General features: G+C 37.7%; 1 protein-coding gene across 1 annotated transcript in view; it reads right to left on the reverse strand.

Annotated features, from left to right (window-relative positions):
- The window catches only part of ST6GALNAC2 (ST6 N-acetylgalactosaminide alpha-2,6-sialyltransferase 2), a gene marked incomplete at its 5' end in the record, with an annotated part of 32,240 nt that overhangs the window by 1,934 nt on the left and 17,364 nt on the right, over positions 1 to 12,942 (reverse strand). Inside the window, 4 exons of the mRNA XM_081319010.1 lie at positions 272 to 355; positions 2,944 to 3,047; positions 3,535 to 3,673; positions 3,877 to 4,042. Coding sequence (XP_081175136.1) covers positions 272 to 355; positions 2,944 to 3,047; positions 3,535 to 3,673; positions 3,877 to 4,042 — 493 coding nt within the window. The remainder of the gene's footprint in view (positions 1 to 271; positions 356 to 2,943; positions 3,048 to 3,534; positions 3,674 to 3,876; positions 4,043 to 12,942) is intronic.

The following is a 12,942-nucleotide window of genomic DNA, read 5'->3' on the forward strand; positions in this document are numbered from 1 at the left end:
AAGAGTAGGAGTTTTGAACAAAACCCAAATATTAGAGGCCCAGAGGACAAACTGGTATATAATACATGCTTCTATGCTGCTGTTTGCTTCTATGTTATTGTTCACACCAGTCAACAAAATATCCAGATCCCTTTCTCAGCTTTGCCCCTGCCTTGGGTATGTGAAAAGTAAAGTGCAGGCTGCCATTCATACATAAATGCTACTCAGTGAGCAATCAAACTGTTCTTAACTTCAAGTTTTGTTGCAGCAATAAAAAGCTCAGAAACATCACCTTTCTTTTAGATAATGCATGAATTCTGGGTGCAGCAACTTGAATTTCCCTGCAGATGTCTCAGATCCAAAATATTTCCAAGGGCTGTGGAAAGAAACAAAAGGAAGTAACACTTCTGTGGTTAAGCAATTCAATGACTGGAAAAAAATTTGAGCAACCGAACAATGGCACTCTTGGTAAGATCTGAAACGTGTTCATGGTAAAAAAAACAAAAAATCTATGTGATTCCAGCTATTCAAGCTTGACACATGGTTTGGAGCTTAGTATCAAGAAGTCAAAGGAGACCTCCGATGCCACCCATGGAGTCCTTCATTCTGACCCATCAGGATACTAAGCCCTCTTGATTCAGCTAATTTTTGCCACATCTTCAATAATTATACTTTTTCCAGCTCAAGAGAGAGAGGCATAAGAGGGGGGATAGCATAGCATGCAAAGAGAGGTATCCTCTTGCGCCATACCTTTCTATAAATTGTGCTACCAACAGGAGGAGGATTTATAAGGGATGTGGGGAGTTGTGCGTGAACATAGGCATATGTTGTGTTATTGTTATGGAAATGTGAGACAGAAATAATAATAATAATTTAATTTTTATACCGCCCTTCTCCCGAAGGACTCAGGGCGGTGTACAGGGCAATACAATAAAATACAATATATAAAAATTAAAAGAAATATTAAATACAGTAGCCCAATTAAATAGATTAATACAAAATGTTAAAATACCCCTAAACCCATCAGACCAGGCCGGCTTGTTCAAATGAATATGTTTTTAGGTCACGTCGGAAGGAGCGAAGGTCGGGAGCTGTCCGGAGCTCCACCGGTAAACGGTTCCAAAGGTCTGGCGCGCCCACAGAGAACGCCCTCCCCCTGGGGGCCGCCAGTCGACACTCTTTGACCGACGGCACCCTAAGGAGGTAGGTATTCCCACACCCCGCTCCGGGGGCCCGGAGGCAACCCGCCCAAGCCCCGTCCGACCGTGATCTATTCCAGGCCTGGCCTGAACAGCGAACGGTGGACATTCCATTCCAGCAACAGTCTCTCTGGTGCACTTTCTAGTTATGTTACCATATGTGACTCTGTGATACAGAAAACATTCTATCTAAAGAAATCTATTGGGTTGCCCACAGATTTATCTGCTTTGTAGGCAGAAGCTTTTTAATATAGTGGACATTTCTGTAAAGGGAAAGGAACATAATGCAAGATGGAGATGAGGATGCACAATCCAATCGCCAAAAGTGAGAGAGGGTGTTGTCACATAAACAGTATTAGAAACAGGGTGTTTATCAATGTTTAGAATCTCCTAGAAATGGGATAAGCCAAGGAAACAGAAGTACAAGCCATCTGTTTCAGGTGACTTCTGGGGAAGAAATGTCAAATTCAAGCAAGTTCTGCTAAAAGCAGAGCAGACCATCATAGTGGAATGAAGAGCCAGCGAGTAGACCAGCCCTTTGTAATTCCTCTCTGGATAAGGAGAGGACTTCAGATCACCCACAAATGTTCCCGACAGTTGCTCCTTGTGAGAAGACAGCAAGACAGCAGTCTCTGGCAAACATAGAGCTCTGGGAGATGAGGGAATAGCCATCTTATTCAAACCACAGTTGGCGCCTTTAAAAGGACAATAGATTTGCATATTTTTGAATCACTTTTGGAGATTGTTAACTGCTTTTCAACTATTAGAAATCTGAAAACAATTGATGAGTTTTCTTCAATCCCTAGCAAAATAAGTTTTATATAAAGTTTAAGGAGTTAATTTTTTTTTAATAAACAACAAACGGTGATTGGAATTTAGACTTTGGAAAGTTACAAATGGTCTAAGGGACCAGATGGATTAGAAATAAGATTTGGAATTAAGTTTTAAGAATCCTTCTTGTGGGAAAATGCTGTTTTGAATTATTTTTTAAAAATTGATGGGATGGGACTTTGAAGGTTGAACACTAGTGGGGTCTAGAAGGAACAAAGATTACAATTAAACAAGAACACCTAAATTAAGAGACAGTTTGGTGTAGTGATTAACGTGCTTGGCTTAGAAACCAGGAGATTGTGAGTTCCTTGTCCCACCTTGGACATGAAAGCCAGCTGGCTGAGTTTGAGCTAGTCACTCTCTCTCAGCCTAACCACCTCACAAGAATTGTTGTGGGGAAAACAGGAAGAGGAATATACATTCACTGTCTTGTGTTAGTTATAAAGTATTGAAGGTAAGATAAAAATCTAATAAATAAATAAAATAAATCATTTGACTTAAATGCAGAATGAAGCAAAATATTTCAACATACTGAATTTTTGAACAACTGACCCAGAAATTAATTTTGCTCTGTAGACAGACTATGTTTAAAGTATATTATAGAAGAGGAACAAATTTTGCCCGACAAGACTGATTGGATGGAGTTCCTCTCAACAATAACAATACTACTTGTAGTTGCTATTAATGGTTAAGAACAACCATAGCTGCATGACGCAATATGACATAAATCTAACAGCACTAGAAATGTAATGTTTTGATAATATCAATTGTTAATTTTTAACAGAGATTGGCTGTATGAACATTTTTCCTCAAAAGACTATACAATGAGCTGCCTCACTATGAACCAGAAGTTTAAAAAAATTAAAAATAACATTGTATGTGGTTCATAACCACAAAGCAAAGGAACAAGAATTGTTCAAGCAGAATTACTTACGTATCACCCTTGTCATAGCCCTCTGGGACTTGACTGCCCAATATGGCAGATCGAAGCATGATGTAGTCTCGTACGTTTGATGGAATGAAAATGTACTGTACATCCTACAACCAACATAAAAGGAAATGTAAGCATGAGGTTTGACAAGGGAAAATATTGTTGCAGTGAAGCGTGTATATAATTCCAGTCAATTATGTATACCTTTTCCCAAGTAAACCATTTTGTATTTCTGTCCCGTTTTTTTACTCCTTCTACAATAATCACTTAGTGGGCATTGTGCAGCCATAACTTGACTGCTTTTGAAAGCCTTCGCCAATGCTTAAATAGTTAACTTAATTCAGGGAATCTTTGTATTGATGCTATTTTAGCATCAAGCCCACCACCTGAAGATCATACAAGGTTTTTAAAAAGTGAAGCTGGAAAGACTTTAATAAAGCATTTTCTTCTGCCTTCAATTTTCCTGGATTGAAAAGTATTCTGCTGGCAACAATCTGCAAAACCAGCCACCCCAATTAAAGCAAATGTGACTAAAGTTAGTAGTATTTTAGCCCAACCTTGCAGTTGAAAAGAAGAACATAGCTGTGCTTTTACCTTTCCCTGTGGGATCTGTGTGAAGCCATATTCTGCATAAGCAACAAGGGAATTCTTCATAGTGTTCACTGTAAAGCCATAGAAGGAAGTCTTAGTCCCAACATCTTCCTCAAAACCTTTGGTGACTGCCCCATTAAGCCTATAAGGAACAATAGAAGCAAAGCCTGAGGAATTTAATGTTGTCATCAGCAAAGCACAACTAAGTAAATGACTCAAATATCTGAGATTTTGTTCTGAAAGTTTAAGAGCATGGATCTTGTGGGTTTTTTAATATCTCCATAACCACTCAGAAATGGGGCCTTTGCCCTTTTCAAAGGAAGAGGATTGCTAACTTCCTTGTACCTGAAGACAAAGTCATGAGCATCTATCTTCTTCCCTTGGCGAGACCCATTCAAAATTCCTCCATTCCCAACCACGGCACAGCAGATGCAACAGTTAAGGAACCTGGTTTCATCGACTAGCTGACTCTGGATAGACTCAGTGAGAAGCTGCACCGTGGATGCAACAACTGCAGATTAAAACAATGCAATGATGCAAGTTAGGAAAAAGTTCTAGCAACAACTGCAGCGAGAGAATGAAAACACTAGCTATAGATTCAAGGCAATGAGAAATAAGCAGAGGGAGCTACATTAAGATTAATTATCATGAGATGAGCAGAACACTCCATTTCTAGCACACAATGGGCTAAACCTATTGTCAACTGTTTGCAATTCCACTTTTAGGAACTCATAAAGTTCCAGGGTAAAAAGAGTCCCTTCCCTTCTCTTTCTTCCTACTAATTTGTATAGTACTATATAGTGTCCTTACGGTGGGAAGGTAACAGCATTCCGTGCGCCTTTGGCGTCTAGTCATGCCGGCCACATGACCACGGAGTCGTCCTCAGACAAACACTGGCTCTTCGGCTTTGAAACGGAGATGAGCACCGGCCCCTAGAGTTGTAAACGACTAGCACGCATGTGCGGGGAAACCTTTACCTTTACCTTATATAGTGTCCTTACAAGTTTCTAGGCACCACATTGGGAAAAGGACACGATGGAGATATAAATAAGGCAACCAAGATGAACAGCAAGATCAAATACCCTCCTTAGGAGAAAGAATTATGGGAGCTAAACTAACATATTTGGGATATAACGCATTGGGGAAGGTTATTTTAGGCTACTTTTTATTTATTCTGCTAATTAGGTGGGAATTAATTTATAGTGTAATCTTCATAGAGGGTAGCAAGTTGGCCAAACTTGCTGTCATCCTTCTAGGAACTGAATAAATATTTTTGTGTATTTGTTAACTGAAGTCCCAATTACCATTATAAGTTGAGGACTACTTGTAGGTTAAAACCAGAACCCTGAATTGAGCCCTGAAGTCATTTGCAACCAATGCAGCATCTGCAAGATATGTTAATAATGCACCTAGCACTATCCCTCTTTGTAGATGAGATTGTTGCATTTTGCATCAATTGCAAAAGTGGAGTTGTTTTCAACCTCATATAAAGTTATAACAAGAAGCTAACAAGGGTTTGTCAAAAACAGATCATTGCAATCTTATTGCATTCTTTGACAAAGTGACTAAATTAGTGGACCAGTGAAATGCTGTGGACATAGTATACTCAGACTTCAGTAAGGCAATCAACAAAGTAGACCACAACCTACTTCTTGGTAAGAGAAATATGTGGAATAGATAGCATTACAACCAGATGGATTCACAACTGGCTGACAAACCACATTCAACATGTAGTCCTCAATGGAACCACACTACATGGAGGGAAGTATGCAGTGGGGTACCCCAAGGTTCCATTTTAACCCCAATACTCTTCAATATCTTCATAAACAATCTAGATACAGAATAGGTGGTACCTTGCTCAATAGCAGTAACTATGAAAGGGATCTAGGAGTCCTAGTGAACAATCACTTAAAAATGAGCCAGCAGTGTGCTGCAGCTGCCAATAAAGCCAACAGAGTTTTAGCCGCATTAACAGAGAGACAGAATCAAGACCACAGGAGGTGTTAATACCACTTCATAAGGCCTTGGTAAAACCACACTTGGAATATTGCATCCAGTTTTGATGACCACAATACAAAAAAAGGTGTTGAGACAATGCAGAGAAGAACAACAGAGATGATTAGGGGGCTGGAGGCTAAAACATATGAAGAAGGAGTTGGGTATGTCTAGTCTAGTGAAAAGAAGGATTAGAGGTGACATGATAGGAATGTTCCAATATCTGAAGAGCTTCCACAAGAAGGGTGGGGAGGTGGGGGAAACAACCTATTCTCCAAAGCACCAGAAGGCAAGACAAGAAGCAATGGATGGAAACTAATTAAGGAGAGAACCAACCTACAAATAAGGAGAAATTTCCTGACAGAACAATCAGTGGAACAGCTTGCCTCTAGAAGTTATGGGTGCCCCATAACTGGAGATTTTTAAGAAGAGATTGGACTGCCATTTGTCTGAAAGAGCATAGGGTCTGCTGCTCGAGCAGGGTTGGACTAGAAGACCTTTAAGGTCCCTCCCAACTTCGTTATTCTGTTATATTGAAGTAGTTTAGGAATGATGGTTTGAGTCATAGTTGAAATGAACACTTAATTCCTATGTGACCCTACAAGACATCCATGAATCTATACTATATAGATATATCTATGTTGTATACTGAACAATACAGTTTGAGCATATTTAATGAAGTAACACTATTTCTTCTAAACAAAATATATATCCACTATGAACAGTCTTTTTGTGTCAGAAATGTTTTAAGACTGAGTAGGTAACAATCTTTGATGAATCATATGTCTCAAAAATGATTAATGGTTTCAGTCTTACTTCTAAAATATCAGACAGTGAACTTCAGCTTTACTACTTTAATAATTCCCTTTGAATTAGCATGAGATCCTGCAAGGAGTGGTGATGAAAAGTATTTCTTTGTTCTTTCTTACTCTTTCTTGGCACTCTTTTTCTTGTACATCAGTCACAAATAACTTTTATACAAGAAATGTCAGGAAAAGTAGCAACCTTGCAAATGATCCTTTACCAAGTTCTAGGTCCGGACACACTGGGGATTTTCACATGTTCTTCCTAAAGTTTTTTACGGCCAGTTTAATCCTATGCTGCTTCACTTCTCCTTCCATTCAAAGTGTGTCCCCCCCTTGCTCACTCCCCTCTTAGAGATTTAGGGCATCAGCCAGAGATATTTGGCAAGAAACTAAGAATGGGCATGGGGCAGGAAGCAAAAAATTCCCAGAAGCCACTGGGTAAAAAGCAACAATAGAGTGGGTTGTGTCAAAGCCTTTTTCTTCAAGTTAGTCATCAGAAAGACACTGGGACCTTTGATACAGGCAAATGTCACCACACATGGATAGTACCAGCATTTCCAATTATGATTTCTCCCCTCCCAGATCTCAGCCTTTAAAGAAAAACAACGGATTGCATGAACATTATAAAAAGGGTGCTAAGCAATCCAATATGTTAAAACTTTTGGATGCTGCAAATACGTAGAGAAAGAGGTTTTTCCAGCCAAATGAACTCATAAAAAGTAATGTTATAAGGCAAGTACTTTCCCTCCAGGGCACAGAAACTACACTGATCACATTCCAAAAGTATGGTGTACTCCTAACCATAAGTAGTGTTCCCTTTTTCTATTCTGGGTTAAGTTGGCACATCAGAACGTGAGAAAATAGCAGTTGCAAGATTTGCTTGCTGGGAACTTTATTTGTGCATCTTCACAATGGGCTGCTGAGGTACTGTAATCCCTCTATGATATATAGATTAAAATGTATTGAAGGCAGTGTGTTTATTTCTTGCCTGAGCTTAATAACAAACTTTATTCACACAAGAGAGTTGTTAACACATTATTTTTTTCATTTTAGGGAATCATAAACAAAGACTTTGAGAATTCCCCATATTTCTTGTCTATGGATCTATGAGTAGCAGCATCCACGGCAGGATTAAAACAAGTAAGAAGATGCTCATAGCAATGTGATCAAAACACTACCCATCAACACATCAACATGTGTACAAAGGGTGCAGGGGTTCAAACTGTATGTTACAACCAGCCATCAGCCATCTGATCTGACAAGCCACACTCACCCGTCCCAGACACCGCTGTCTCCTATTCTACAATTCCCAGAATCCAATGGCCAATCAGGTCAAGATACACTTGCCACATTCTTTTGATCCTCTGTTGGGGCACAGAGCTACAACTAATATGAACACAAATCTACTTTGCCCCACTGCCACTTAATCTAAAAGTTCTACTGAATATATAACTCACTCTTTGCACATTTTAAAAAGTTGCGAGGTGATTGAATCTGAATTTTGTCCACAGCAGGATGCTGAACCTTATCCTTTATATTGTGGTCCTTATGGACTAAAGCTGCAACTTTTCTTGAGAGATTTTTGGTTAAGGCAGAAGGGCAAGTGTTAACTACCTTTTCCTGCTGTCCTAATCATGGACCCCCTACGGGGTGTTTCTTGACAACTTTGAGATTTGATTAATCTTGGCTGGGAAATTCTGGGAATTGTCATCCACACACCTTAAACTTGCCAAGATTGAGAAATACAGCCCTTATGGCTTCTATTTTAAGAGAAAACTACATCCATATGCAAACACAGATGATGACAGACTTCCTGATTAATACAAAGAGCAGTTTAACTCTTTAATATAATATCTGATGCACATTAGGGATGGAAGTCATCTGTGATCTCTGTAATTTCAAATGAAAATATCAATTTATTTTTTTTAAAAAAATACATAGTTTTTCAATAAGGTAAATTTCTTCAGTAACAAGTGTCAAAATCTTTAAAAGGGAATGAAGGTGCCCTGAAGAAAATATACCGTATAATATGGACTTCCGGTTTTGTGCTGTAGCGCAGCTCCACACCCTATGGCTAGTTTCATCCTGCCAGGGGACCTTAAAGGGTCTAAAGTCGTCCCAGAGAGGCAATGAAGAAAAAGAGGTGCCCCGATGATTGTGAAATGATGGCGGTCGTCCAACTCAATGCGGGGGAAAGCCCTCTAACCCAACAGGAGAAAGGCTGGCTACACCAAGCTACTTGCAGCCGAAGTCCAAAGACACTAACCAGAACAATGGTGAACAGCGTGCTTGAAACTGGGTGAGGAATTCAATCTTCTCTCTCCTATTTTGTATCTGATTTCCAGGAAAAGATTCTCAAGAAGCAAAAATCCTCCCAAAGTGAGAAGGGAGGAGACTATACCCCCACCCTCCCACAGACAGAAGCAATGAATTAAACGTATGGGGAACAAAATTTATTGAAATGACTGTGTGGATAACTTTGAAAACTAAGAAAACTGTTAAAATTTCATACCTCAAAAAGTATTGATGAAATTATAAAAATAATTATAACTCTTTGCTTTAAAAGCTGGAAAATGAACAGCTACTGACACCTAGTGGAGGATTAGAGAAAACTATAGCTGCATTGACTCTGCAAGACGCCCAGAAATAGCAAAAAACAGCTGGGAAGAAAGCATTGGGCTATCTACTACAGAGTCAAACTATATATGTTTAGAAACTGCTGACCTTCTGGGATTATAAACACACTGAGCTGCATTTCTAAGTTTAAGAACTGTTTGCAGAGAAAATAAAACCTTGGCCTTTGGTTAATCTTCTAAAGTGGAAGTTACTGGAAAGCTTTCAGGTAAACACTTTGGACTGAAATCTTGGCTGGCTGATAATCATAAGACCCCTGAAAAGAACTGTTACAAAATACTGTTTTCAGTGATGTTTTGATAATTGGAATCATATTTGATTACAGAAGCCATATCTAAAGATAACTTCACAAGATTTGGTTGTTTGGATTTTAAGATGGGCTGGTTTGATAAAGCTAATTAAAGAGACTATGGTACTGGTGAAAAACTACTTATAGGAGGGAGACAAAATGGATGTTGTATATTTATCTAAAAGAGACAGAAAACCACACCTAACACCTCCTGCTGAAGACCCCAGTGTAGAACATCAGAGATCTGCAGGAACAATGACTCAAGACAAAGCAAATACATTCCAGAAGAAAATATACGCAATGCTGCAACATTCAAATGACAATTGTCTTAAAACATGATGAAATTAAAAACAACTTTGATGACATAAATGAACATATCTCTAACCTAAACTCACAATTAAACAACACTCAAAAAATGATAAAGAATAAATAAATCAGACAATAGAATACAAATCAGAGGAAAATGACTTAAATATGGAAGCTACAAATGAAGAGAACTACAATTTAATAAAAACAAAAGAAAATCCACAAAAATTTGCTATAACAAAGGAAATAAAAAAGATGTTTTACTTTCCAGGACTTCAAAACAAACTTGAGGGGAAAAAAAGAAGATTTAATAAAATGGATTAAAGAGCTGTCAGGAGAATCATTAGGAGACAGAAAACAAATAATTTGTCTTTTTTATTCCCAACAATATCTGCAAAAATACAACCTGGCAAGCTAAACTTACTGATTTGGAAAGCGACATGGCAAAAGAAGAAGATTAGACTTAGATTTAAGAGATGTGATTCAACTTACCAGATAGAATACTATATGAACATCTGTTTGAATACAGTTAAAAAAAATAAAGTTTGGATATAAAAAGGTCCTATAGTAAAATTGCTAGATGGTATGCTATATGATTAAATACTTGTTTGAAGATGGTTAAAAGAATAGACAAAGCTTAGACATAAAGGGGCACTATAGTAAGAGGGATAAGATATATAAGTAGTATAATACTTTTATAATATATAAAATGTAAAAATATTGAGACAGTATATTTGGTGAAAAGTTTGGATATTCAAAGGTAATGAATTTTGAGAAAATTATGACTGATAAGAATGGTTTCAATACTGAGGGGAAATTAAGCTTAAATAAGAATCTTGAAAACAGGACTTAGTAAGATGACCTATAATTACAATTGAAACATAAGCTGATTAGAAAAGATGTTATAAATTGATGTTATCGTTATATGTACAGATACTAGAAAAATATTTATACCCAACTCTGTATGTATTGAAAGTATTAAGAATTATATTTGTTTAATGTAGACAAAAGGAGAATATTACTGGAAGAAGAGAGGATCAATGAAATATATTATCAACCAACATATTGATCAATTATAGAAATTAATTATTATTGTTTTTAAATATATGAACCCGGACAACACACTGTTCAGTAAACACTAAAGATTGTTATTGTAAAAAAATAATAAAATATATTTTAAAAAAGAAAATACATAATATGCAATTCCTGGCCCTGTGTCTTCTAAATTTGAAAAGTTTAAAGTCTTGGAAACTTTATAGGAATCATGAAGACTGGTTTGTCTGCTAATCATTTTGACATTCGTTGCAGCAATGAAGTCAAGATCAGCAGTAAAACAATTTGGTGCACAACTGCATGCATCCAACAAGACACAACTTTCATCAAAGCCCCATCTGCCACCACTAAAGCTCTGTATGGTGCACAACTGCATGCATCCAACAAGACACAACTTTCATCAAAGCCCCATCTGCCACCACTAAAGCTCTGTATGGTTCTATACCTGGATATGGCACATCACGCCAACCATATGGAACGCTGCGATCCTTCAGCCTCCCCCAAGTCTCAGGAGTGAAGTGCTGTTCCCACATAAACACAGGGATATCAAAATCAAACTGCTTCTCAAATGTTGGATTCTGCTTCACTCTGGATTTTAATGACGAGAGGCATGATCTAGACTGAGAAAGATTAGAAAGAGTAAATCTCAAAGGCAGGAAACATTACAATCTATAGGTTTTTGGAAACGCTACTTTCACTAGCCATTCAGAGCAATGTGCATCCAACAGGGCCAAATGTAGCACAGCTTACCTAGATTATAAGTCGCAAAACAGCCCAAGTGTAATTTCTGTTGTAATTCGTAGAAAATCCAACTCTTGATTCAGAATAAAATAATCTAATTTTTAAAACATAGATTCTACATTGACACATTCAGAGTGAGATTGTCCACAAGTTTGGTTTTTAATCTCTGGAACTCTCTTACTGGCCTCAAAGAAGGGTATACCGAAGCAGTACCAGGTGCTAGAATATTCTGAATGTTCTTAAATCATGTAAAAATGTACAGAAACAGTAGCACTGGTTTATATTAATTGTTAAGAGTAGCACTGTTTATCTAGACTTATTGTGCTTTAGTTGTGTCGAACTACACTTTGAATAAATCACATTGGAAAGGTCATGCAACATATTGAGTCATCACCCAATAAACCATTTCACTTTAGTATGAAGTAAGAAGGTAGACTGCTGCTTGGAAAGTCTTCTTATATGTGGGAAGTAATTACTGGACTTTACTGTTTGTTAAAATCTACAAGGGCCGTAGTTGTCAAGGCTAGGCCGTACCATATTAAAGTTAATTAATCTGCTTAATTAACACATAGTTAAAACTGATATTATTCAAATGCAAACAATAATCTTAATCCCAGTTCCTTCAATCTTGAAATTATTGAATTAACTGGCAAAAAACAGGAAACCTTTTTCAAGCTTGCCACTTATTCCCAAGAACTGGGAATTAACCAATGTGACTTTGATTTTTGAAAAGGGATAGCAGTTAATGGAACCATATAGGTCATTAAGCATCTCATCCATGTAAAATGGAGAAGAGTATTGTTAAAGAACTTAAGAAAAAGCTAGCTGAAAATCAACTCTTGCCTTAAAATATTGTCTCATTAAACTATGTATATTAAAAATAAATATCTCCATGACTAATTCTCTTATGCAGGAATCCTGAATAAACTAAGCAGTAGGAAGATACATACTGCCCCAGTCCTTGTAGGAACACCCAATTCTTCAAGGACTTCTACGAGGAGAAGAGTGAAACTCAGGGAGAAGGGTGTCCCACTGGCAGGAAATACAACAGAACAATTTGTAGACCCTTGTACATGACAACATTTAAAGGAAGGGAACTGGAGTGCGCATAACCTATTTGATCTGGTGAAATGGGCAGATATTCTCAGTGGGAAGTTGTTTCACAAATAATCTTGTTTCATCACCTTTAAAGGTTTAAAATAGCACCCTAAATTGCACTTGCACTCAGAAAGAAATGGGAAACCTGGGTAGCTCATACAGATGTGATGTAATATATGCAAAATGTGAAATCTCTAGAACTGGGTGCACTACCATACTCTGAACCAGCTGTGATTCTGGGTGTTTCTCAAGAGTAGCCTCAAGTAGAGTGCACTGCAGTAATTCACCTGGGAAGTGATTGGGGCCTTGAGTAACTATGAGCAAGGTCTCCTGGTCTGGGAATGGACACAAAACAGCTGAGATAAAAGGTAAATGCAGTTAACTGAAAATAGCTAAAAAAGGATTCACAATGCTGCACTGAGCAGTCTCTATATTCATAAATACCAGTAAATGGGTTTGCGGTGACTAATCAAGAAAAGGACCTTAAGA

The sequence above is a fragment of the Vipera berus genome (assembly GCF_964194415.1).
Source record: "Vipera berus genome assembly, chromosome: 2".
In the NCBI taxonomy this organism is placed as follows: Eukaryota; Metazoa; Chordata; class Lepidosauria; order Squamata; family Viperidae; genus Vipera; species Vipera berus.